Source organism: Dipodomys ordii, unplaced genomic scaffold (genome assembly GCF_000151885.1).
Source record: "Dipodomys ordii isolate 6190 unplaced genomic scaffold, Dord_2.0 Scaffold97, whole genome shotgun sequence".
In the NCBI taxonomy this organism is placed as follows: Eukaryota; Metazoa; Chordata; class Mammalia; order Rodentia; family Heteromyidae; genus Dipodomys; species Dipodomys ordii.
Window position 1 is genome coordinate 3435886 of NW_012267313.1, and position 27209 is coordinate 3463094.

The 27209-nt window shown below is 35.7% G+C and overlaps 1 protein-coding gene across 1 annotated transcript in view; it reads left to right on the forward strand.

Moving 5' to 3' along the window:
• Lama2 (laminin, alpha 2) overlaps nt 1-27209 on the forward strand; it is a 544126-nt gene that overhangs the window by 277255 nt on the left and 239662 nt on the right. The window contains exons 13-14 of the mRNA XM_013026778.1: nt 22325-22426; nt 23982-24193. Coding sequence (XP_012882232.1) covers nt 22325-22426; nt 23982-24193 — 314 coding nt within the window. The remainder of the gene's footprint in view (nt 1-22324; nt 22427-23981; nt 24194-27209) is intronic.

Sequence of the window (27209 nt, forward strand, 5' to 3'; positions counted from 1 at the left end):
ATTCTTACTGTAATGTTTTCAGGGTGTCTGCTTTGACTTTGAGGTCTTTGATCCATTTGGAGTTGATTCTGGTTGCAGAGTGATATATAAGGATCTAGCTTTAGTTTTCTACAAGTGTGTCCCTATCTTGTGTCCCAAGATAGGGACACAAGTGGTTTTTTACTTCTTGCTATTATTTCTAACATATTTATAATGTACCATGTGATTTTTTTGTTTCTTTGTATGTTTCTCCCCCACGGTATAACCTCTGTTTTACTGTATTTGATGTCGGTGCCCTGCATCTTGTATATACACTTCTCTAATATGAGGAGGAGAAGGGAAAAAACAAAATGCTTAAATAGGGATACAGGTTGACCCATTGTAACAATGAGATGTACAAGACACTATGATGAAAAATGAACTTTACAATTTAGGCAGGGGGTGGGGTGGGGGGAATGTAGTTGTGGACATGGGAGGGAAGGGATGATAAGGGAAAAACAAAGGAGGAGGTAATAATGCTTCATAGGAAATATACTACTTACCTTGCTTATGTAACTGTAACCCCTCTGTACAGTATTTTTACAATAAAAAGGCATATTAAAAAAAACAACAACAAAATCCTATCTTTAGAATGACCAAAACAAAAAAGCTTAGAGGCACGGTTCTAGGGTCAGGGTGCCTGCATAACCTGAGTTTAAACTGCCTCATTGCTTGAAATAAAAGAGAGAGGGGGGGGAAAGAAAGGAAGGTAGGAAGAAAGGAAGGGGAAAGAAGGAAGGAAAGAAAGCAAGCAAAGAAAGAAGGAAAGAAAGAGAGAAAGAGATAGAAAGAACTTCCAGAGATGAAGAAACCTAGAAATAATTTCATAATTTCACTGGAAGAAAATGAACATTTGTCTTTCAAAGCATAGAATTTGTGTACAGAGATAAACGTTCTTACCAGTTATGATGCTAGTAAGGTGCTCACACATCTACTTTGTCTTATTTCCCTTTATCAAACCTTAGTGAGGAGCAAATGAGTTCTAAGAGGATGTCTGGGTGCTTTGCTCTTTCCTCTCTCTTCCTATATATGTTCCATCCATCTCCAGAGGAACAGAACTTCTCACCTTCCCTTGAAAGAGCTACCAAGCTTTTCTATCCTTCAACCATGATATTTAAAAAAAAAGATTTATGTTTTTGTTAATTGCACTGAAATAGAATGATTATCAATTCTCTTCTCTGTTTCCCCTGATTTATATGTGCTTTGCCATACTTAACCCTATGCCATACATTAAAAAATATGCTTATTGAATTGCCCAATTATAACTAAAATTATAACAATTGTATATGGTTCAGAAAATGATTGAATATCCTTGAATGTCAGAAATATGAACTTAGAAATGAAAAAAGTTAATAATATGATGTATGTCCTTGCCTAATGATTATGATACATATTAACATTTTTCCAGTTCTCATTACCTAAATGTAATGTAACTCTTAAAATGTCTATTATGGAATTAATTTGCTGAAAATTTATTGTGCAACTTACCTTCAATTGAGAATATTTTTCCTGGATGTTCTTTTCTCTTGAGTTTGAATTTCTAAAAATGAACTTAAAGGATATTGCCATATTTGACAACTTTTTGAAACTGAAATTCCTTATCTATTTTATGATGTTCAATTATTTCATTATTTTTTCATTATTTTAAATAAATTCATCACACAATTCTACAGAGAGGACACTTGAAAAACAAAGAAGAAATTTGACTCCCCAAAAAGCAATAATGCAGAACTGTTCTCTACTCATAAAAATAATAAAACCCTCTGCACAACTATTTAAAGAAAAGAAAAAGTAACTTAACTGCAAATATATAAAAAGATAGACTAGCCAGCTCTTAGACAGGCCCACTCCGCAATACGTAAGAAGCTGGGATCCAAGCTGGGGGCTGTAATCATAGCTACTCAGGAGGCTAAGATCTGAGGATTGCAGTTCAAAGCCAGCTCAGGCAGGAAAGTCCATGAGACTATTATTTCTAATTAATGACCAAGAAAGCCAGAAGTAGAGCTGCAGCTGAAGTGGTAGAGGACTAAGTGCCTTAAGTAAAATTGCTCAGGGACAGCAGCCAGGCCCTAAATTCAAGTTTTTGGGACCCTAAATTCAGGCCCCAAGATTGAAACAAAGAGAAAAAGAAGAGAAAGAGAGGAGGGAAAAAAAAGAGGAGGAGGAGGAGGAGGAGGAGGGGAAGGAGGGAGGGAGGGAAGTAGGGAAGAAGGGAAGGAAGGAAGAAAGGGAAGGAAGGAAGAAAGGAAGGAAGGAAGGAAGGAAGGAAGGAAGGAAGGAAGGAAGGAAGGGAAGAAAGAAGAAGAGAAGGAAGAAGCAGAGATCACACAGAAAAGCCCACAAGGCTTCATCTTTAAAATAACCAGAAAAATCAGGGCTGGGGGTATATCTCAAGTGGTAGCATACCAACAGAGTAAACAAGCAAGCCTACCAAGTGGAAGACTAAGTTGAAGCCCCAATGTTGCCAAAAACTACAGAGTACTTAAATAGCTTTAAACATTTTATTAAGTAGTTGTACAAAGAAGCTACAATTTTGTAAGTCAGCTTATGAATACAATATATCTTGGTCCATAAACACTAAGACATGAAAAACTGTAGCATGACAGAGTTTATAACCAATGGAAGCTGAATTTGTCAAACAAGCCAGTGCACTCCAAATTATGTGAAAAAACAAACCAAACAAAACAAAAGAATCCGGAAATCATTCTACTATTGCCAATGAAAATAGCAAACTACCTTAAAATCCAGAGTACATAACAACTATTTGATTATAGTCACAAATTTTGTCAGTAAGGAATTTGGACAAGATATTGCTGCGATGACTTATCTTTGCTTCATGATATCTTGGGACTCCAATAGCCAAAATTAGACATTTGCAGGTAGGTTGTATGCTAAGATCTCTCCGGTTACATTGTTGGGGCTGAGACTACAATAGCAAATGTTGGTCTCAACTGTGGTAGTCGGACAGACAATATATCCTTATCTATGAGGTTTGGACTTCCTCAGAACATGATTGGGCTTTGAGGAGCTATATGGCTTTTAGGGATGCTCTGAGCTTCAAAAGGTTATGTAGTGAGAAAATGAAACAAGATCCAAGATCCTTTCTCATCTTATCTCAGAAAGTGCCAAGAATCACTTCCACAGGGCCCTCCTGCTCAAAGTAGTCACCTATCCATCTAAACTCAAGGTGGAAGCTGAACCCCAATGGCTCTGAATGCAATGTGTGTCAAAGAATTTGTGACCATATATTAACAACCATCATAACAAAATAAGGTGGGGCAGAAAATGTGTTGGTCTAAGCAATGAGTGTGTATAGATGCACACAGAAAAATAAGAAACCTATCAGCCCAATTCACTGTCTTATTTGCAATTTAATCTGAGCAAATGAGGTATAATCCCTGGGATCATTTTTTATTTAATGAGAAAATAAGTAGTTTAGGGAAAATAAGTAGTTTATAGGAAAATAAGTAATTAAAAAATCTAAAATTCTTTGACAGCTAAGAACAAGAGTATAATTTTAGGTCAATTTGATTACCTTCTGAAAGAAAGCTGTAGATTCTAAAGTGATGGCACTCACATAATGACAATACTGAGCATGCATCCTTGAATACATCCAATGATGTTACATGTAGGTTTGTTTTGCTTTGGGTGAATTTCTAAGATTTTTAAAAATTTATCATCTTTAGTTGTACCAACGAAGTGCTGTATAACAAAAGCAATTTATGAGGACAGTGCATCTTGATCATTACCAGCCCTTTGACCCACCCCTTCGCTTAGTTTTCTTAATTTTGTGGTATATGCAATGAATTCTTGACCGCATTCTCCCACACTTGCCCCCTTCATTCGTCTAACCCTCTCCCCTTGGCTCTAACCCCCACTTGGATGCGCCTATTTCCTGGTACTTGTTCTGTTGAATGTTAACCTAGCCTTTTTAAAAGAATATACTATTCGAACTCTGCATAGATTTATTATACTTCAGTTAACTCATTTGTAACTACTAGTCGACTGCCAGAAGTGTCTATTTATAAACTTATAGGTACATTCCAGGTCCCACAAATGAAGGAAAACATGTAACCTTTGTTTCTCAGGGTCTGGCTTATTTTACTTGATTCCTGATCCTTCCACATCTTTACAAATTACACAATATCATCCTTTCTAATGAGTGAGTAAAATTCCATTGTGATCTGTCTGTCTATCTATCTATCTATCTATCTATCTATCTATCTATCTATCTATCTATCTATCTATCTATCTATCTATCCTATTTATCTATCTATCTATACCATATTTTCTTGATCTATTTGTCCATTGAGGTGGCCTCTGGGATGATTCCACATCTTGGCTTCCGTGAATAGTGCTGCAATGCACATGGTTGTGCTGACAGCTTTATTGCAAGCTTGTTTATATTCTATTGGATAAATACTAGGAGTGGGATTGATTTGTCATAGGGTAGTTCTATGTTTATTTTTTTGAGGAACCTCCATTCTGCTTTCTAAAGTGGTTGAACAACCTTACATTCCCAACAGTGTATTAGCGTTCCCTTTTGACTGCATCCCCACAGGCATTTGTTATTGTTTGTTTTCTTGAGAATGGCCATTTTAACTTGGATAACATAGAATTTCAGAGTTGTTTTAATTTGCATTTCCTTTATGTCCAGAGATGTTGAACCTTTCTTCATGTGTCTATTGGCTATTTATACTTCTTCTGAGAAATCTGTAAGACATTTTTAATATTTGAAATTATGTCACTTCCAAGAATCACTTGAGTTGCAATATTTAGTTCTTGGGGAGAAAAATAAAGATCAAAATATTTATGTATGAACAATTAAGGTATGGATTAACTCAGAGAAGTACTTTTTTTCTTCTCCCTTAGTAGGAAAAGTGTCTGTCCAGTGGACCAGAAAACTCATACAGCTTTGATTTAGGAAAAACTTGGCTGGTGTTATTTCTAAACAACTATACAAAAAAAGACTATACCTATAATTGGAACCCTTTACACATATCATTGAAACCATTTTAACATTTGCCATTAGTGGTCAAAGAGAGCTTTCTGTTTGAACTGATAACACAAGTCCCATGTGTTTACACCTACCAAGATCTAAATGGGATTTCAATGAGATAAATGGATGAGAAGCCTGGAATTTAATGAGACATAAAAGCTTTGGAGTATGACCTTGAGATGTGATTTGGTATTTATTATGTTAAATTACTTGCCTTCTTTTAAGCAGAGAAACATCTGTTCTGTGTGGGAGGAATGTTTAGTAATGGCTGTGAAGAATGAAAGAAACAGGAGAAATTTTAAGATCATCTAAGATTGAATAGGACAATCGAGTATACTTTTTCCTAGAAAATCTAATGCAGTATGTTCAAGTTCACAGAAGACATAAAGGTTGTTCCCCCACTGAGAAGTCTGCCATTGCTAGACAAAATATAGAAAGCACGTGAAGAAAATCAGTATACAATGCTGCATAAATACTTGCCCCATGAGAGTGTGAGAAAGTGTGCCTTTCATGTGGTGATTGATAAGTTGCTTTCATGGCCCACTTTGAACTCTAGGGAGGAACTTTGGAGTGTCCTGAGGGTCTGTCTGCCTTTGTGAGGCAGGAATTCTGTTTTCTTAGAAAAGAGTAAAGAACACTGTTTGTACTTCCTTTGTTCTATAAGGGTATCTACAGTTTGTGGGAATTAAAGAACTTACAGGGGGGTGGGGGGTAGGGAAGCAAAAACTTCCTTATATATCTTATATGAAATGCTCCACTTTACTTTGAAACTTTGAATATTGTTTGCCTTTACTTCTTTTTTCTCTTCTTGTTCCTCTCTTCTATTAAATATTTCTTTCTTTTCCCTCCTTCTTTTCCTCCATTCTTAAGCTAAGGAGGCTGTTTTCTAACCTACTTACAATACGTGTGTGACTACAACTACCAATTCTGGCAAGGCTCTTTTATTCTAATAAGCTATTTACTGAAAAATATGAAAGAATGAACTAAAAGCAAGTTAAAAGTTCCTGTATAATATATTTATCCAAAAGCAATGCATTCTACACGCTAGAGAATTTCCCTATTACAGAAAGTTTTGAACATTTCATTGATGTGATATGATCTGAGGAGCATGAGATTTTCTAATGAAGAAGTTTTAAATTCCATGTCACTTAGGTCAGGGAAATTTTAAATTAGGTGTCAGACAATTAAAGCATACATATGTGTAGTCTCCAGAGCCTGTTAAACGTTATGAGTCTTAAAATAACACAGGAAAATAAGCAAGAAAATGGTTGAAATTTTACACAGTCGAGCTGATTTTGGAGCTCACTAATGTATATAATGTGTTCAAAGTCATAGTTCTATGAAATACCCAGACTATTGCATCCGACCAGCTCTCTGCACTTTCATATTCTCTATGTTGGTTTTGTTTTTAAGCAACAAGTGTTTTGGGGGCTGGGAGTATGGCTTAGTGGTAGAGAGCTTACCTAGTATCCATGAAGCCCTGGGTTCAGTTCTTCAGTAGCCCATAAACAGAAAAAGCTGGAAGTGGTGCTGTGGCTCCAGTGGTAGAGGACTAGCTCTGAGCACAGAGAGTGCAGCAACAGAGCTCAGGCCTTGAGTTCAAATCCCAGGACTGGCAAAAAAGAAAAGAAAGAAAGAAAGAAAAAGAAACAAGTATTTTTTAAATGGCACACTTAACCAGGCAGGATTAATAGCTACGGACCCTTTTGTGTATGTTTTCCAGGGTCATCCTTCCTATTTGAATTTATGAAAATATATGACCACCCCTCATAATATATATACATATATTAATTAGATATCAGTGACATTTTTCAGTTGCTAATATCACAAATATTTTACTTCAATCAGACATTACAGATAGAAATTCAGGGCCTTGTGCTCTTGCTTGGCTTTTTCACTCAAGCTATTGCTCTGTCACTAGCGGTACAGCTCCACATCTGGATTTTTGCTGGTTATTTGGGGATAACAATCTTAGGGGTTTGCCTGCACAGGATGTTTTTAAATTGAGATTCTCAGATCTCAGCCTCTTCACTAGCTAGGATTATAAGCATGAGCCACCAATGCCCAGCTTTATATTTATTTATTCTTTATTTTTATTTATTTATTTTTTTGTTGTTGTATGAACAAATATTTATTGCTTTCTGAAGAGGTGCCAGAGACAGACCAGACAACAAGTCCTAGTTTGCATGAAATTTAGTATTCAATGACAGAAAAATTTAAAGAATTACAAGTGTCTAAATCCTGGATGATGTTGATTTATCCTTCCATGTGGCTTTTCATGTGACTTTTTGACAGAACATGACAGAACAACACCTGACATTTTGTCCACTCCTTTCTTCTCCCTCTTTTCTTCCATCTGTTTCTTTTTTTTTCTGATCAAGCTGCAAATTTTTATTTTTTATTTATTTTTTTGTCAGCTGTGGGGCTTGAACTCTGGGCTTGGGCGCTGTCCCTCTGCTCTTTAGCTCAAGGCTAGTGCTCCAACCACTTCAGCCACAGTGCCACTTCCAACTTTTTCTATTTATGTGGTGCTGAGGAATCAAACCCAGGGGCTAGTGCATGCGAGGCAAGCACTTTACCACTGAGCCACATTCCCAGCCCCTATATTCATATTTAATAGAGAGCCATTTCATCTGATAAAATTAACTAAAGAGCAAAGAATGTTGAAATGGTAATGACTACTTTATTTGAGGCCAATTCTTGTTTTTCCTATTCATATTCCTCTATGTGTTAGCAAAAAGTATAACTTCACACACATTTATATATATATATAATTTTTCTTATTTTATATTATAATATGGCTTATATATTATATAACCACTTTATATCTTGTTTATATTTGATATAATTTAAACTAGTTCTATGATAATGGATGCTTTTTTCAAAATTATATATGTATTATTTTGGAAAAATGAGTTCTTTCAATTGAGCAGATGAACAAAAGTTAAGCTTTGACTCTAGTGTCAGAATGTCAGCTTCCTGTTTATTGTCTTTGTAACTTTGAGCAATTTAATCATTTAACACTTCAGTTTTCCAATGCTAAAATGAATGTGACAATAATAATAACAAGGAGATATGTGTTATCCTAAGATTAAGAAACTTCCTATATACAAAGACAAGTTCAGAAAGTATCACTTCGTAATAAGAGTTAGTAAATATATCTATCAACCATTATTAACATATCTATCATTAATTTCTATCGATGTCCATGAGGTTTTATTACTGTAAATATTTTCAGTGAAAATATATGTGAAACTATAAGAGCTGAAATTTCTAGAGCTGGAGTTGCTATGCCAATGCAAATATATATATTTTAAACAGGAATTGCCAAATTGGTCATATATATATATATATATATATTATACATGTTAGCTACTATGAATACATGAGAGGAATTTTCCCCCAACTAGCAAAGTATATTACCCAACAGGGTACCTTTGGCAGCCCCATAGGTGCAAGACGGTCTTTGAACAACATTTTACTTTTCCTCTTATTATTCACAAAAATGGTATATTGTATTGTTATGAAACAATATTTTGTTCTTTGCTACCCAATGCTTGAAATCAAATTCACAAAACTTAGTTTCAACTTACTGAATTCCCAGGATACAAAAGATGAAAAGAGGCAATGTTTAAATAAATTTTATATGCCTCCTATAAAACATGAATAGGTTTGACATATGTTCCTCTCAAAAATTCTTTATTTAAGAAACCCCTTCAAGGAAAGTATTTTCACTCCCCTTTAGACATAAAACACTTTGCACTTCAGCATTAAATTAATTTTTCCAAAGACACCTATAAACAGGTGAACTAAAATAGAGTGGGTAGGTTTTATTCTTAAGCATAGCTGTTTTATTACTGATGAATCATGGGCACAGTGAGTTTGTGTGTGTTCTGTGTGTGTGTATGAGAGAGACACAGACAGATGACAGACCCACAGAGAACAAAGAAAATACAGAAAGGGATCTTGTGCTTTTTCCTAGAGTTTGCCTGGATGACGTTCCTATTACTTGTAGGCACCTATATAATGGAAATAACAGACATGTACCACCAATCACAACTTACTGGTTAAGATGAGGGCTTCCTAACTAACATTTGGCTAGGTTAGACGCAAAATGTAATTCTCCCAATCTCTCCCTCCAGAGCAGCTTGGATGATTCATTGTGGTTAACTGAAAATTTCACTATCTATACAATGGTGTAGTATAATGGCAACATCAAACATTTGTTAAACATTTCTAAAATGGCAAACACGATTCTAGGTTATTCATCTGAATCCTCATAGCAGGTCTACGTGGTAGTTGCCTTTGTTTCCCTTCCATTTTTTAGACAGGAGACACAGAAAAACTAATGTACTCTGTGTATTCCACTCATAGTGAGTAGGAAGCTCACTGTCTATGTTCTTTTCTCTGTACTGTAACTGTCACCTAGACAAGAAAACTTGTCTTCAAGTTTTGCTTCATGCAATGTGATGGCCTGTCCTCCATATGCTTTCATTCTAAAAATCACAAAATAGGCACACATAATTACTCATTCCAATACTGATGCAAAGGTTAACTCAAGTACCTAAGTAGCCTACTAAATATAATTTAGCTGTGAGATTATCAGGAAAACACCCACCAGATTTTATCAGATGTAGTACAACTGCTCAGCTGATACAGAAATCCATTTTTCAGTGCCCCGATAGATGGATCTCTATTTAAGTATCTTCACAGTTATAGATACCCTGCATGGTAGATCACTGTCAGCAGTTTCACATATTAGAATTTAATTCTTATACAGCATTCAAAAACAATCCTCTTACAAGGTGGCTCATGCCTGTAATTCTAGATATGCAGGAAGCTGAGATCTGAGGATCATAGTTTAATGCCAGTCCAGGCAGGAAAGTCTGTGATACTCTTATCTTCAATTAACTACCAGAAAACTGCAAGTGGTCCTGTGGCTCCAAGTGGTAGAGTGCTAGCCTTGAGCAAAAAGAGCTCAGGGACATTGCCTATGCCGTGAGTTCAAACGCCATGACTGGCCTCCCTAATATTAAAAATCCCTTTCCCCTGATATTTTCTTATATAGGATCCATTCCTATACTGTAAACAGCAAGTTTCTGCTCTGATAAACCTTCCCATTTTTCAAGGAGACAATTAAGTTTTCTTTAACTCTTCTCTTGTTAAAGGTTAAATGCTCATGTTACCTTTCTAACCCTCTTTTTCAGTTGATGGAGCTATCAACATCCTGGTCACATCTCTTTGGATAAACTCTAATTTGTCAATTCCTCTCTTAAATAAGAGTGTCAGCAACTGAACATAGTTCTCAGGCTGTGCTCTGACTAGCTATGAGTGCATGTGGATCACTGATTTCTTGTCCGTGCATTAGGTGTCTTAAGACAGAGAAAATGTCATTGGCCTGTACATCACAACCTATTGAGCATATATTTATGACTTATAAAATATGCATTGGGTGCTGGGATTTATATTATCATGCTAGCATCTAGAAGCTGGCAAAAAGAAATGCCATAATAGTTGATTTATGTGTGTAAATGCCTAAATCACTTAAATATTGATTTTCCCCCTCAGCTGCAGATCAAACTTTCCAAATGCTAAAGGTTCTATATTTTTTAAACAAATAAATCTGTAGTTTGCCAGTCAGAAATACAGTAAGCATCTGTAAGTAAGCTCAAATCATCCAAAACCTGAAACACACATAGGTCTATTTTTAAGATCAATAAAGATAAGGATAGAGAAACCAGTAGAAACAAATTTTAATAACAACTGCAAGGTATCTCCTGGGGTAATGAAATTGTATCCTAGATTTTTTTCAATGTTTTTTTCCATCTATGGTACATTGAAATGATATGTGGTGATGAACTTGATTAAAATTCAGCAGATATTTATGCAGATGGACTATCTGCTTATGCAAAGTACCACAGGGAAACATTAAGACATGAATAAGCTCTGATTCCAGCCATCATCAGAATTTCTCCCAGAAATCCCAGGATTTTAAAGGTACATTTATAATCATAAAATAAGTATCATGATCATTAGTGTAAGGTATATGTGATATTTTAGTTTGGAAATCTATCCTTATTAAAACTGTATGGCCCAGAATATATATATGTATGTATATATATTTATATATATATGTATATATGTATATGTATTTGTATATATATATATATATACATAGAGAGAGAGGATGGATAGATAGATTACATAGATATCTACATCTATACATCTACATATATGCATATAGATATATATCATGTGGTCAATATCATGTGAGGAGGCTTATGTGTATTTTCCAATTTCATCCTACAAACTTCTGAGATAGGTACAATTTGGTTCACTTTAGTGAAAATTAATTGAATCCCTGAAGTGATAAGTTTCCCAGGGCTGCATCACACTTGAAGGCAAATCAGAGTCCAAAACTAGTTTAAAGCTCCAAAAATAAGCTGCTTCACTTGTGTGATTTATATGACTCTTGTATGCACAGAGCTGTCAGATAACCAACACAACTCCACTTGTTTATTCTGGGAGATGACACTTGAATGTGTTTTATTAGCCTGCTTATTCTTCTTGGAGCATGACGTAGTATCCACTGCTCTTTGGTATTTTTATTTCCTCAAGTCTACAACCAGCCTCTACTGCTATAATAATACTGTAATACTACATAATTCCTGAGTAAGAGAGGAGAGAAAAGGAAATGGTGGTAGATCAATAACATTTAGCATCAAATCAAAATACCAATACTGCCAAGACTGATGTTCTAGCTTCTGCTTCTGTGGGAAATAAATTAACTGTTACTTCAAAATGCCTACCATCTGAATGATGTAAACTGAAATTAAAGCAACATGTGGCATTTTGGCTATAGTTAGGAGGTAGCAGGAATAACTGTTTCCCAGACTTTCCTTCTTTCCTTTTTACTGCAGTATAAAAGGACTGTACAATAGCCACATAATGCCCAAAGTAATAAATAGCCACAAAAAAACCAATATCTTTAATCAGTGAGAGTAAGATTAACTAATGTTCTCATTCAGAAAGTAAATAGCAGTGGTCTTGTCTAATTTTGTCTAATGTCTAATTTTTGGTGTTGTCTAATTTTTGAAACACATAAACAATGTTTCTATAACAGTTTCATGAGCATTATAATTTTTTTACCCATTTGTCATTTTTGTTATGATAAGTCTGCTTCTCTCTAACGTCATGGAACTTGGGTTGTAATGTATCCTGTTATTTTACTTAGGACTAATCTTACATATTAGGACCCTATAATTTTCCATGTTGTGGGCAGAGATCTTGAAAAGTAAATTAAACTCTAGTCAATAAGAAACCTATATGTATCTAAAAGCATAATTTATAGCTTACATGATTAGGTCAATTTAAATTATGTATTACATGTATTTGATATGGGATGTTTGCACATTAATTAATCTAGTCCACAGCAAGAGTCCCATTGGAATGTTCCATCCAAACATGAGTAGAAGGAAAACAAACAGCTGTTGCAAAAACCCAACTTGCAATCAGAGCCTGAGAACACAAAGCAGTTTCCAGAACTTGGCCGCTATCCTTACGCACATCTGCTGAGATTATACTATTTCAAGTCAAGATTTTATCAGTGTATATCAGAGAGCAGCAAATCATTTCCTAAATTAGTAAACATAAGGAGAATATTAAATATTCACTTATTGTTGTCTTTTTAAATATTGCATGTATGTAGTGTTTAAAAAATCTGGGTGCTAGTGGCTTGTGCCTTAAATTAGCTTTCAATTCAAAGCCAGCCTGGGCATAAAAGTCTATGAGATTCTTATCTCTAAATAACTACTGAAACTAATTTATTTATTAAATGTTGAATATACTTCAAATTGAAAAAGTTCTGGAAATTAATAAAATAATTTTGTAAATAAATTCACTACTTCCTTGAGTAAAAAACTCAGTCAGGCTCTGAGTTCAAGCCATTGTACTGGTCCAGAAACAAAAATCAGCTGGGCGCTTGCCTGTAATCCTAGCTACTCAGGACGCTGAGATCTGAAGATTACAGTTCAAAGCCAGCCCCGGCAGGAAAGTCTGTGAGACTTTTATCTCCAGTAAATCACTTAGAAAATCAGTAGTGGCACTGTGGCTTAAGCAGTAGAGCACTCGACTTGAGCTGAAGAACTGAGGGATAGTGCCCAAGCTCAGAGTTCAAGCCTGACGACCAACCAAAAAAAAAAACAGAAACAAAATGCAAACAACAACAATAAATAAACATGCATCTATATACAGGGTACACATTTTGAGAGTCCCTAAATGAATCTAAGTTTTTGAGGGAAAAATTTAAGCTATTTGCTATATTATAAAGTTTGGTCTTCTTACCAAGCTTTGCTGGATTTCTTGTTTCTTACCTGAGACCCACTAATGATTAATCTTTCCTTCCTTCCTTCCTTCCTTCCTTCCTTCCTTCCTTCCTGCCTTCCTTCCTTCCTTGCTTCCTTCCTTTCTTCCCTCTTCCCTTCCTCCCTTCCTCGCTCTCTCCCTCCCTCCTTCTCTCTTCCTTCTTCCTTCTTGGTGGTATTGGGATTTGAACACAATACCTCAATCTTATGAAGAAGACACTACTATTTGAACCACATGTGCGCTCTCCTTTTTTTGCTTTAGTTAATTCTCAAGTATATTTCTTACATTTTTTACCTTTTGTTGGCCAAATCTCCCAGCTTATTAATGAAGTGAGTTGTTACTGGCCTTGAACTATATTTCTTTCCATTGCTCTCTTCTTTCAATAGTTGCTGTGACTATGGGCATGATCTATTGCCTCTAACCAATTGCAACCAAAGTATTCTGACCTGACCAAACTCTCACTGTAATATTTCTTTTAAATTATAAAGAACCGCAGGATGTGGTGGCTCACGCCTGTAATCCTACTCAGGAGGATCGTGGTTCAAAGCCAGCCTGGACAAGAAAATCTGTGAAACTCTTATCTCCAATAAACCACCAGAAAAACCGAAAGTGGTGATGTAGCTCAAGTGATAGAGCATTAGCCTTGAGCTGAAGAGCTGAGGGACAGCGCCCAGGTCCAGAGTTCAAGTCCATGACTGACAAAAAAAAAAGAACTACTTCTATGTAGTATAATTTGCCCGAGTTTTGTTATACATGACAAAAAATTTACACTAAATAAAGATTGGTGTTATTCAAGTCTATTAACAATTTCACAAACATTTACATAGGGAACTCTTATGGACCTGTCGTTTTTCTGTAGTCATCTCTCACAACTACTTCCCTGCCTCCACCCCTCTAAGCATCATGACTGTCTCTTTTCACCATCAATGAAAAACATTGCATATAAATATTGACTAGGAGATGCAGTGAATTGTGGAAAGAATATATTTTAAGGGGTAATGTCACAGGCAGCTGATAGATTTGAGTGCAAAGATACTGATTGGTCATTGTTAGCCGCACTGGACAGTAATTCTGCTCATCTGTCCCAGAACTCAGTCTTAGTATTTTAACATTCATAATTTCATCACTACTTTGTACTCATCAAATTTGCTGATGCCAAATTCAGATAAATGAAGTATAATACAGAGGATACAATACTATCAACTTGGACTGGCTGGAATCTTCAAATCTAAAATAAAAAAAGTTAAAGATCCCAATCTCTGTCTGTTTTCCACACCATCTGAAATGAATGGTAACAGCTGTGAAAATAAACACTATTTGCACTGTAGGATGGTTAACACATTACAATTGAGAAAAGGAAAAAAATAGGATAAAGGAAAGGAAAGATAGCATAAAAAGCAGAGCAGGAAGAAATACAAAGAGGAAAGGAGAATAAGCAAGAAAAGGAAGGTTTATTTCCTTAAGGTTTGCTTCTTTGCATCCTCCAGCACTTGCCTGCTCTACTGTCATCCTAGGAGTACTGGCTTTTTCTAATAACCACAACCCTTAACTGATTCTCTGTGATGAAAGGTCATGTAAACTTAAGACCTTTTGCGCTTACTCTGCCTCTTCTTTCATTTTACATCCTCTTGCCTGTGCTGTGTTCTAATGATTATTGTGCTTTGAAAAAGAAGTCCTCTTATTTAAATGTGATCAGCATATGAGAGAACAAATAAAACTTTGAAGTAAAATACTGTAATACTGCTTCTACTTTAAAAGGAGCTCTGTGAATCAATGTATTAATAAACACTGGTTGGAAAGATATCCTTTCTGAATTTCAAGCTGGGAGGCTTCCAAATCTAAAAAGATGAATCAATTGCCCTGGTTGGGATACTAAATGGAAATTGACAGATAGGTTTAATTTATCTTGCTCAGTATTACGAAGCCTTTCCTCCAGTTGATTTTACTATAGCCCTCCAGAAATATTTGCTCTGCTAAGCAAAATCAAATATTAGGTTTTCATACTCCATTTAGTATGATAACAGTGATGATAATCTGGCATCAGACAACCAAATGTTCCAGGCTTATTTCATGAAAAGAGTTTCCTCTCTATCCAGTTGTCCTCAATAGCTTATCCCACCCATTATCCATTTCTTCTTATTTCTTAAAGTTAGAGAGAGGAAATAGAATAAAAGCAATCTAATATTAAATACATTAATAAAACTTAGTTTTATGAGTTACCTTTAGCCTTTTCCAACCCATTAAGTATTTAATGCCATGTGTTCCATGTAATTGTGTGACATGAAGTTATATATTGCATAGTAGCTATAGTGATACTTGCAAACAAGCTGTTTCTTTTCCCTGAAGGAAGAATTTTAACAGGTACTCATGCGAAATAGCTATTCATGTTGCTCTTCTCTTAATGGGTTGGAGCTGAGTCTCAGCAGGATAAAGAGCATAGCTCTGAACTATCTCAGGGAATAGATGGGTGCTGCTCCGCTCCTGAATGGAAAATTCCTTCGCAATCCAATACCTGAGTCTCCCCAAAGAGAATTATTCCTTTTATAAATATAGAGAAAGGGGTGGAAAATTATTTTTATGGGGACCCTTATGAAATTAACTATTCTTCTTAAATTCACTCTCTCTGTGCTTAAAAGGAGTACATCTCTCATCTCTTCTTACTGTAATCTAATCCAGTAAAGGTAATAATTGCATTAAAGTAAATTGAAATTGCATTTCTAGCTGTAGAAATAAAATTTCTCCAACTAACAGAATGGTAACCGCCGGTTAGTTCCTAAATTATAGAAGAAAATGTTCAATTGTTTTCATATACGATATTCTATAAAAATTAAAGAAATTAATAATGTTCACAAGAAACTAATTTCAGAGACTAAGAGATAAAATTTATAAATTGATTCTTCAAAGCCCCAAACTGTAAAGTTATGCACCATCCACATACCTCACCAATTTATCATGCTGTTTTGCTAGACTTCTTCAATCAATGCTAATGGATGCAGAGATCTACTTGTGCTAGAGTCTTTTATGCTACTAGTTGCGGTGTTTGTGGTGATTTTTCATCATACTCTGGCAATATTCCTGAACAGCTTTTTTGCTCAGTCTTTTCAGAATGGTTACACATTAGTCAAACCAACAAAAAGACAGCATTTGAGTAGGCAGAGAGCTGCTGAATTCCTAGCAGGAATCTTACCTGGAAGAAAATTAGAATAAACCTAAGTAGCAAACTGGCTAGATATACTGAAATTTTCAGAACTTTCTCAATTTGAAGTAGATTTGGCATTTAACAACTATTTTCACAATGCCTCACTAACCAATAGAACCTGTCACCTTTGCACTTACTAAGGATCTGGGGACATTTATCATTTAATCATTTACCTTTTAACAACTTATCAATTGTTTAAAGAGATAATGCATGTAAATGCAAAGACAATATTATAGCTGTTGTGTGGTCCAGTCCACCTTCTGTCCACAACAGATTGGTACCACTATGACTTTTAATACTAAAATCTACAAATACTCAAGTCTCATATAAAATGGCATAATATTTGTATATAACATCAAATCTGTTCATGTGCTTTAAATCACTCTTAGATGAGTTATGCTTCCAAATAAAAATGTCTATTAATAATTATTATGCAAAATTGTTTAGGGAATAGACAAAGAAACTTTTTGAATACTCAGTACAGATCCAATGTTTCTTTAAACATTTTCCACTTAAAATTTTGATTCCACTTCTTGAAACCTGTGTTTGCAGGGGGCCAACTGTTTCAACATGTCAAGGCTGAATAACAGATCATACAGTGCCATCTCTAGTTCCTGCTCTACATTCCTCTTTGCAGACTTGCTCATCACAATGCCCACTAAAAAACACTTGCTTGTTGAGCATGTGCATTTAGGACAAATATAACTCAACCTTCTAAGAAGATCCTAAAAAGAAAGGTAGTATTATTTAATGATAAAGTTATGAACTACCTTGGGCTAATGGCTGTGTGTTTGTCCAATCAATATTTAGTAGTATTGTGTTTTCATCAGAAATGGGCAATATCCCACAGTACCTATGTGAGTTCACTGAAGTGCCCTTAGGTACATCTCCACATAATTTGTGATCAGAGCTGGATACCTCCTAGAGAATACTGGAAATACATGGAATCTCGAAAGATATTATTGATTTAAAACACTGGAGATGCATTAGCAAAGTACAACTACAGATATCATAGTGGATAAAACTTTCCCCAACAAGAAGACTTAAAACAGAATTTCAGCTACAAATGATATGCAATGGGCAGGGATGTTAGGTAAGAAATATTTCAAGACATTGACCTGAACAGATAATAAGTGAAAACAATGTTATATTGCACATAAGATTTCTACTTTAACTTAATGAAAGGAACCATCTGGCTAGACCAAATCCTGGAAGTTGGGAAAATAATCATGTTTATGTAAGGTATATTAAATAGGTAGATTTCATTAGGTAGCCACCACACGCTATTCCAGCAGGAAAAGTGTATTTACCAAACTGCTGCCCCTCAGCCTGCCTGGTGGAGAGGCATTGCTGAAAAAGGAAGAGGCAACCCACCCCTGGGCCAGGACTTATCTAAGCCAGGGACAGGGAGAGGTGTGGCCAGGTGGGAGAAAAGTGTGGCCACACTGGATCTGGATGTGACCTCAAGGTCTGGGAACTGCCTGTGGTCAGATGGGAGGCATGTGACCAGAGGCAGCCCAGGATGTGACCTGGCAGGAGGGGAAGGTAACTGCTTCCAGGTCTGCCAGTTACCTAGGTTACAGATACTGGGTGGAAACCTAGCCAAGAGGTAGGGATGTGTCCCTGTGCAGACCTTACAATTTATATCCTTGAAAAATTTAGATAGTGAAGTTACCTTAGGGTGTGTTGAGTTTGGAGACACAGTTGGACAATCATTTAGTATATGACACTTATAGATTAAATTGTACCTCACTCAGTTCAATCGTCCTGATTTTCCCCATTACCTGAATAAAGTATAGGTCTATAATCATATATAGAATATTTACACAAGTAAGTAAGCTAAAGAGAAGTCATTAGGTCAAGTTCTAATTTAATATGACTAATAAAAGAAAAGAAAATCAGTACATAGACACACACTGAGGGAAGGCCACATTGGAAAAAATAGAAAGACAGACAGGAAGGAAGGAAAGAAGGAAGAAAAAAAGGAAGGAAGGAAAGAAGGAAGAAAAAAAGGAAGGAAGGAAAGAAGGAGGGAGGGAGGGAAGGAAGGAAGGAAAGAAAAAGAGAGAGAGAGAAAGAAAAAGGACTGTAAAGCCCTCAGAGAAAACCAACACTGCTGTCTTCGGACCTCAGATGCTGTACAACCTCCAGCACTGTGAGAAAATACACTCCTCTCATTAAAGTTACTCGGTGATGGGGAGGATCACAGTACAGACATCGAATAGGTAAAGAAACTTATATGGTATTTTAAATGTTTTTTTTAATATTGAAATCAGTACTTGAATAAATAGATTTTATTATTATCTATATACATTAACTGAAAAGCAATGATTCTAATTTTGTGTACATGGGTACTTGTGCTTGGGGGAAATCTATGTGCTTAGCAAAATGATGAACCTGTTTACATGGTTGCTTTTTCACCAAACATAGACGTAAAATGGCTTCATAGATGCAAAAATTTAGGTGATGCAAAAACTATTCTAATAATGCCAAAGTGTGAGGATAAAAAGATGCACAGAAGACCTTAAGAAAAAATACTTCCAAAAACTATGTGTGAAAACCTATTTTCTTATTGGTATTACTTCATGTAGTCCTCATTAGCATAAGGTAAATTAATTCTCTCTAAATGATCACTGATCTGTACATGAGATTTCTGATCTATATATTTATATATTCCTTTCCTCCATTTCTGCCTCCCATTCCTTCTTTGTACTATGTATTATTTGACTTTATAAATATTATAAATACTGAAATAAGTATAGAAACTATCTTAAAATTAGGGTAAGCAAATATTTTCTACTTTATCATTAATCTTCAAATCTTGAATGTTAAAGTTGATCACACTTTTTAGCTATACAAAATTTTAAAATATCTTTTTTCTGTCTTTATTCATACAAACCATATATATCTATACATTAGAGTAGAATATGAACAATAGACATAAATGAATTATGGATACTTAAAACTTGTATTTTACAAAATAGTGTCGTGACTTGATGACATAAGCCCATCAGTTACTTGTGAAGTAGAGAGATGGAGGATGGCAGCTGAGGCCAGCATGAAAAGAAAGGTAGCAAGATGTCATGTCAACAAATAAGCAAAATGTCATCATTTATATAGATAGATATAGATAGATATGCACTACCATTTCATACCATTCTTTTTAACACTTCTTATTATCTCACTTTGATTATAATCATTCTAGCACACATAAAGTGGTTTTGGCTTATAATTTCCTAATGAGTATTGCTCATGTGATTATTGACTATGCTAGATCTTATTCCACTTTTCAATGCACTGGTCTTCTATCCTTAAATTGTAAAAAAATATTTATATTTTTAGATACAAGTACATTTCTGTTGACCATTGTTACCCATCCCTCCTTTTTCTCCCACTTTTCCTCCCTCCCACTCCCCCGCCTTGTAAAGTTCATTTCCAACATAGTGTCTTGTGAGAATCTTTGCTGCCTTGGTTCACCCTTTGTCCTTTGTCTCACCATTTTGTTGTTCCTCTTTCCCTCCCCAAATCAGATAAACGTATATACAAGACACAGGGTACCAGAATAAAAAACAATGACAACAGGGGATAAACCGAAGGAGGAAAAAATGAAGGAAAAAAGAAATAACTTCACACAGTACATTAACAACGACAAAAACAAAACCCCTCTTGTTTCCATATCTTGGAGTTCATTTCGATCAACATTATTTTACATAGTCTTATGTATGTATCTTTTGAGCTATTGTGATCCTTTGCTAGGACTATCCTAGATATACACTAATTATTATAAATGAGGGAAAACATGGAGCCTATTTTTTTTGGGTCTGGCTTATTTCACTTAATATGATTTTTTCCAAGTCTTTCCATTTCCTAATAAAGGTCATCTTTCTGATGGAAGTATAGAACTCCATTGTGTATATATATACTATATTCTCTTGATCCATTCATCAACTGAGAGTCATCTGGATTGGTTCCATATCTTAGCTAGGTTAAATAATGCTGTAATGAAAATAGTTGTGTTGGTAGCTTTAGTGTGGCCTTGTTTGTGTTCATTTAGGTAAATGCCCAGGAGTGGGACTGCTGGATCATATAAAAATTTCTTAAAATATGGGTACTTATAGTACTATAATAAATGTTACATTTTACTATGATAGTAATGTCACAGACATGAAGTTCTTCTGTTTTAGATAAACATATTCAAGAAAAACAATGTGGTACAAATTTTAAGTATTTAAAATGTATTTGGAAGCCCTAAACATGGGTTGTTATATTAGATACTTATGTTCTACTGTTCTCCCCAAATTTTCTGTCCACTTCCTACTGAATATTTTAGTAATTGAGAAAATCCCTGAAAGTAGTTCAGTATTCTTTGTAATACATAAAACATTTTTTCCGCTGCCTATTTGGACTCTCCTAATAGAAGAAAATGTCTAGCTGATTGGAACAAGTATGCTATGTGAAATTTTGGATTCTTATTTTAATAGAACCTAACCCTTTTATATGAATTCACTCCTCATTACTCACAACAGCACAAGTGCTATAGTCTAGGCAGATATTTATTATTTTCTATATGAAAAGACGTTAGAGTAGGGCCATTTCTCAATGGAGCAGGGGAATAAAAGTTTTCTGAATTTCACTTCCTCCTGGAGCACCAAGTAATGAGCTCTTAAAGGACATTGCCGAGCTGCAATTTAAAATCCTGTTTAATCAGCCATAGCAAGCTATTGTGCAGTCCCCCATGGAACAAGTCTGAGAGGAATCGGGGTTCCTTCTCCTCTATCCCAGCATAGCTTGGAAATGCTTTCCTGGTCAGAGTCTGCAGTGAAAGGCCATAGAGCGCCAACGGCTGCAGAGCTGGGGTTCTGCGTGTCAACACAAACCAAACAGAAGAATACAAATCATCAGCATTACTTTATGAATGTCTTTATTTACCATGTTGGAGTGGGATTTCAAAAAACTTTAAAAAAAAAACTAAAAGGACTGCAGCATTTGCATTGAACCTGTCACTCACTGCTTCAGTTTTGATTCCTGCCCTATAAATGATCTTTATTTGTATGGCTCCAAGGTCACTGTCAATCTCAGAAAAAAGAAACCTCAAGCATACATTGGATGGGACTTGGCAGGCATGTTAGAAGAAAAGAAGGATACTTAAAAAAAAGATGGATGATCACATTCATACCAACTAAGCTTATTTGATTATGCAGGGGAAAGTATATATTCAGTTTTGACTGAATTTTAATGTAAATTTTGCTGCTAACCTTTTATTTTTCTGTGACTAACAATGTTTCCCAGCTTAATTTGTGCTGAATGCAAAATGCCTTACAAATAGAGAGATATCATTGGCAATTACAATGAGACTCACAAAACAAATGATCTTGGAGCTGTATAGAAATCTCCCACTTTTGAAAAAGATCTTTTACTCTTTGGGAATTCTAAAGCTCAAATTACAGACTCAGAAGATGACAGGAGGGGCTATCTTTGATCTCATGGAACTTAACCTATTTCAACATACTGAAATACTGGGAAAATAATATGTGACTATATGTCAGGCTTCCAATGAGTGATGAATAAGGTTGGTATAAAGGTTAATACTAAAAAAAATCTTTGTCTCAACTCTATACTGCAGTGATTTCTGCCTCTCTCAAATATTACCCTTTAGAAAATAAAATGATTTTAAAATAATAAGGAAAATGTGACTTAATAGCCCAACTTCTAGCTTTAATGGTTATGCATTGTCTCTCTTATAGCTCCTAGCAGTTGGAGGACAGTTGACGTTTACTGTCTCATATGACCTTGAAGAAGAGGAAGAGGATACAGAAAATGCTCTCCAGCTAGTTGTTCTCTTAGAGGTAGAGTACTGCATATATTGATTTAAACCATATTATGTTCTTGTATTATTTAAGGGTATCCATACTGTATTTAAGCTGATTGTTTGTCAATGATTTACTTAATACTAAAGAAAAAAATATCCCCTGGGAATCTTTTATGCTATATACACATTTTACTGTGAAGCATATGTAAAAATAGAGGTATATACATTGTGCCTTAAGGATAAAAGAGGTTTGTAGATTAGACCTGAAAGTTACATTTAAAACAAATGATCATACTTCTTAAATTGTATGATAGAAGTGCTTAGGTGAAAGTTGACTCTTATAGTTGTATTTTTCCTTTCCTCTTGCTTCCATATTGACTCTGTGGTTCACCTTCTTTCTTGATATTAGGCAGAAGTAAATGGAAAAAGAAATAATCATAGAATTGTAGTCAAATCTTGACTTCAAAATTTAGGAGCCATAGGAAAGATGTAGGAGAAACCTTTCAAGATAAGCAATTCTAAAAGGCTAGGGGCCTAAATTTATCTAAGAGCATGTCTTCCACCCTTTTCACTCTGCTTCTTTCCATGGATCTAAACACTTCCCCAAATGGTCACACTGAGACACACAAGCTCATAGTTCCAACTGGTCTGGGGTTAGCTTAACACCAAACTCTGTTCTTTGTCTTAAATGTTTGAGGCACACAAATCAGAGACAAGATGGCAAACTTCTTTCCTCAAAACAGATTGTTTTTCAGAATTGGAGCAAGTTGTATAGATAGCACACACACACAAATGTACATATGTGTGTGTGTGCATATATATATATATACATATATATAACTACAGGCACACCTTGTGTTTCCTTGAAAATGAAAGCAATTCTGTTAATATAAAATGTTCAAAATTTATCTCATCAATAACCATAAACTAAGGGCTACCAAAGTGTCACCGGTTAACCTGTGATGACCTATTACATGACTGTGATATCATTGTTCCATTGGGAACACAAACACATACATCCTTTTCTTGATTATTCCATCTCCATATATAGATATCCTTAAAAATAATAGCTTAGGAAGTAGAGCTGTGGCTCAAAGTGGTAGAGGGCTAGGATTAAGTAAAACCAAAACAAAACAAAACTCAGGAACAGTGCCCAGGCCCTGAATTCAAGTCTTGGAACTGAAAAATAAACTTGATGAAAGTTTCCCTCCTTACTATCTTCTTGAATCTACTTCCAACATAAAATATTTGACAGTTACTTTTTATATATTTGTGGACAAAAGAGTCAAGTTGTTTTTAGTCACGTGTATGTCTATGAACTGCCAAATAGCTACTATTTAAGTTATATAAGGGAACTTGAAATTGAGGAACTTGAGCTATGTAGTAGATTTGGCACAGACTGAGATGATTACATGGCATTGCCTTCCCCTCAGGCATCCTAGAAATACAGTGAATGACAAGAAATCCAACCGGAAACGCAAAACCCGCTGAGGTTTCTCCACCGCATGGAGAATCCAAACCCAGATAACTTGTCACCTCTGTGCCCTTCGCTCAGTTTCACGCATATATTTTTTTTTCTGTTTTCCCTTGAGGGAAATGACTTGAGAATCAGCACAGCCCAAGAGGAAGTATATTTGCAACCATCTGAAGAACACATTAACGTAATAACACTTAAAGAAGAATCATTTATCATACATGGCACAAATTTCCCTGTCTCTAGAAGAGATTTTATGACAGTGCTTGCGAATCTGAAGAGAGTCCTCATACAAATCACATACAGCTTTGGGATGGATGCCATCTTCAGGTAAAATCAGGAACTGCATTTCTTCCCCTGGTTCATACATTTACTTTGGGGCAAAGGTTGAATATACTAGCTAGAAAAGTGAATTTTACAAGCTCTGGGTTTGATGCTTCAAATAGATAAGGATAAGCAATGATTTTTTAAAATTATTTTTATTGTGAAAATACCGTACAGAGGGGTTACAATTACATGAGCAAGGTATTGAGTACATTCCTTACCAAACATTGTTGCCTCCTCCCCTGTTTCCCCTCACCATCCCTTCCCATCTCCCCCCACCCCCTCCCACCCCTGTACTTCCCCCCACACACACACCCCACCAAAGTTGTAAAGTTCGTTTTTCAGCATAACATCTTGTACATCTCATTGTTGCAATGGGTCCACTTGTATCTCTATTTAAACAATTTGTTTATGAAGGATATTCCTACTAAGCTTTAAAAGTTTACATATCCCAAATAAATTTGTCTTAAGCTTTATGATCATTATAATTGCAAAGCATTTTCTCCAGACCATGTCATACATAATGATGATCATATTGAGAATATAGAATATTGGAAAATAAAAATCTCTTTTAGGATGACCTAGATAATGAGAAACTAGAGAGATAGTATTCCAGGGTACTCATTTAGGAAGTACTTTGTAAATTGTATTCATGCATTAGTTAACTGACTATTTTCTGACTTCATAGTAGTGGTTTGTAATAAGAAGTTTAAGCTTCTTTCTTTAAGGATCCACATCTATCTTTAAAACATGGTAAAACCTTATGGCCACATGGTAAAGAGAAAGAGGCTTGGACTGAAGCCAACACAAATGTAAGAGCAGTAAGCACTGGTGCCCACTGAACAGGTGACCCTGTGAAAGTAATGTGTAATTAATAGTGCCCACCTTCTCAGGTCTGTTGTGAGAATGACATGTGGTCACTGGGTCAAGCTCCCTTAACTTGGACAATTTCAAACATTAGTTTCTTCCTTCCTCTCTATAATTACTTTTTACTTTAAAGAGGGTATCCCTCACTTGGCCAAGAGTGTCCCTAGCTGACTGACAATCACTATGCTTTCCCCATTCAAAACTAGTCGATTACTATTGAGATGACTTATAGTACTAGACATTGAACCCATGGCCTTGCACATGCTAGGAAATAGAATTGCCAATAGAATTATGCCCCCAGCTTTTCTGCTCTTATTTTTTATCTTCCCTCCCTTGAGATGGAGTCTTACTGCCTTTTGCCTGAGCTCTTCTCAAATCCAGGATCTGCATATCCTAACCTAAAACAATGAGATTTGGGGGTGACAAAATTTTAACTTCAATTGAACCTGAATGAACTTTACCCTTTATCTTTTTTTTCTACTTAATACTGCATACCATAAGCTATCATTTTAACTACCTTCTAGTCAGATTGTTCAATAATTGAGTTTAACCCCATGCTGACAACTACTGTCCCTTGATGCAAAGCACCATGTCTAATACCAATAATTCTGCATTTTCCTTTGCATAGAAGCCCTCATCATTTGCTTGTTCTATCTAGTTTGTCTTTCACTTGTAATACTTCAACAATGTATATTATCATTCCCATTTCCCAAAGGAGCAAACTGCAGATTCATAAACAAAACCATTGCCAAATAATACTCCTCTTTTGCATAGACAATTCTGCTAGAAGCTGGATTAAAGTGCCATAAAGATGAGGAGCAGCACTTAGGAATTAATTATGGGTTTTTTTTCCATTTAGTAAATAGAGATTGTCATGATGTTTAAGTAGCACAATGAAATGAGTCCTCTAGCTTTCAAAATGAATGACAACCAAACTGACAAAAAGTGGCTAGGGGGCTTATTGTTTCCCAGGCTGGTTAATCCAAAGACACTTCCCCCTGATTTATGCCTGACAATTTCAGTATCTCCTCATTTTAAAACCATTGGTTTCATGTGAGGTTTTTGTTGTTTGCTGGTATGTGAGGGATGTTGTCACAGCATGTGGCTATGTGAGGTGGAACAGGAACTAGTCAAGGTTGGTGGCTGCATTTTTTTGCCTATAGTATTAAAACACACTAATTCAAGAGGCAAAAGCCAGTGTCAGATTCGAGCCTCCTACTTGCTTCAGGAGACCTGAAAGTCAGCATGAATCCTGTGTCCATAAAACTTGTTACATTTTACTTATCTCTGATCTCCTAGTAGACTGCTCATATTTGTAAGACATCACTTGAATTGATTTAAACTTGTCTTGCACAGCAAGTGTGGACTTTAGATACTGTTTGTGTGCAAGTACCAGTAAATTGAAACACAACAGAACAGCATGTTGATTCTTGAGGGAGTGCTTGCTTGCTTAGTAGGTCTGTCAGTGAATGGGTTTCCATTTGCACAGTAACTGTGCGAATGGCATTGTAAAGGAAGAGGAGCTGCAGGTCAAGAGTTTTTGACTTTCCTTTTCAATGTAGCTGTTTAGTAGTTGTAAACCTAAGGATGGCTTTGACCTCTTTGTGCTTCAGTCCCCACTCTAAAATAAGGAGGATGATTGGCCTGCCAACTTCAAAAGGTCACTTGGAGAATGGAGTTAGAGAGCTGCTGAAACACTTTGCAAATCAGCACACATATGTCAAGTATTTCCATCTCACCTCCTTCATTGTTTCAGGAGATACCAGTTACCCAAGTACCATTAAGACTCAGAGGCACCTAGAGCACACAACTTGTCACTTGTGCTATTTACACACTTGCGTTGCTTACAAACTTGTGGTAGTTCTTACTGTCCCTGATTCAGAATGCTGAAAGAGTGATTCAAACGTGAATACATTTCCTTCTAAGTCTTCCCCAAAAGTGATGAAGACTGAGGAAGTGTGTCATAATGAAAGTCGGATAAACTTAGTTCTGCTGTGGAAAAAAAATCATTCTTTTTTTAAGAATATGGGAGAACCAATTATTTATTTATTTATTTATTATGGTCCTGGGCTTGAACTCTGGGCCTGGGCACCGTCCCTGAGTTCTTCAGCTCTATGCTAGCGTTCTACCACTTGAGCCAAGGGACCAGTTCCAG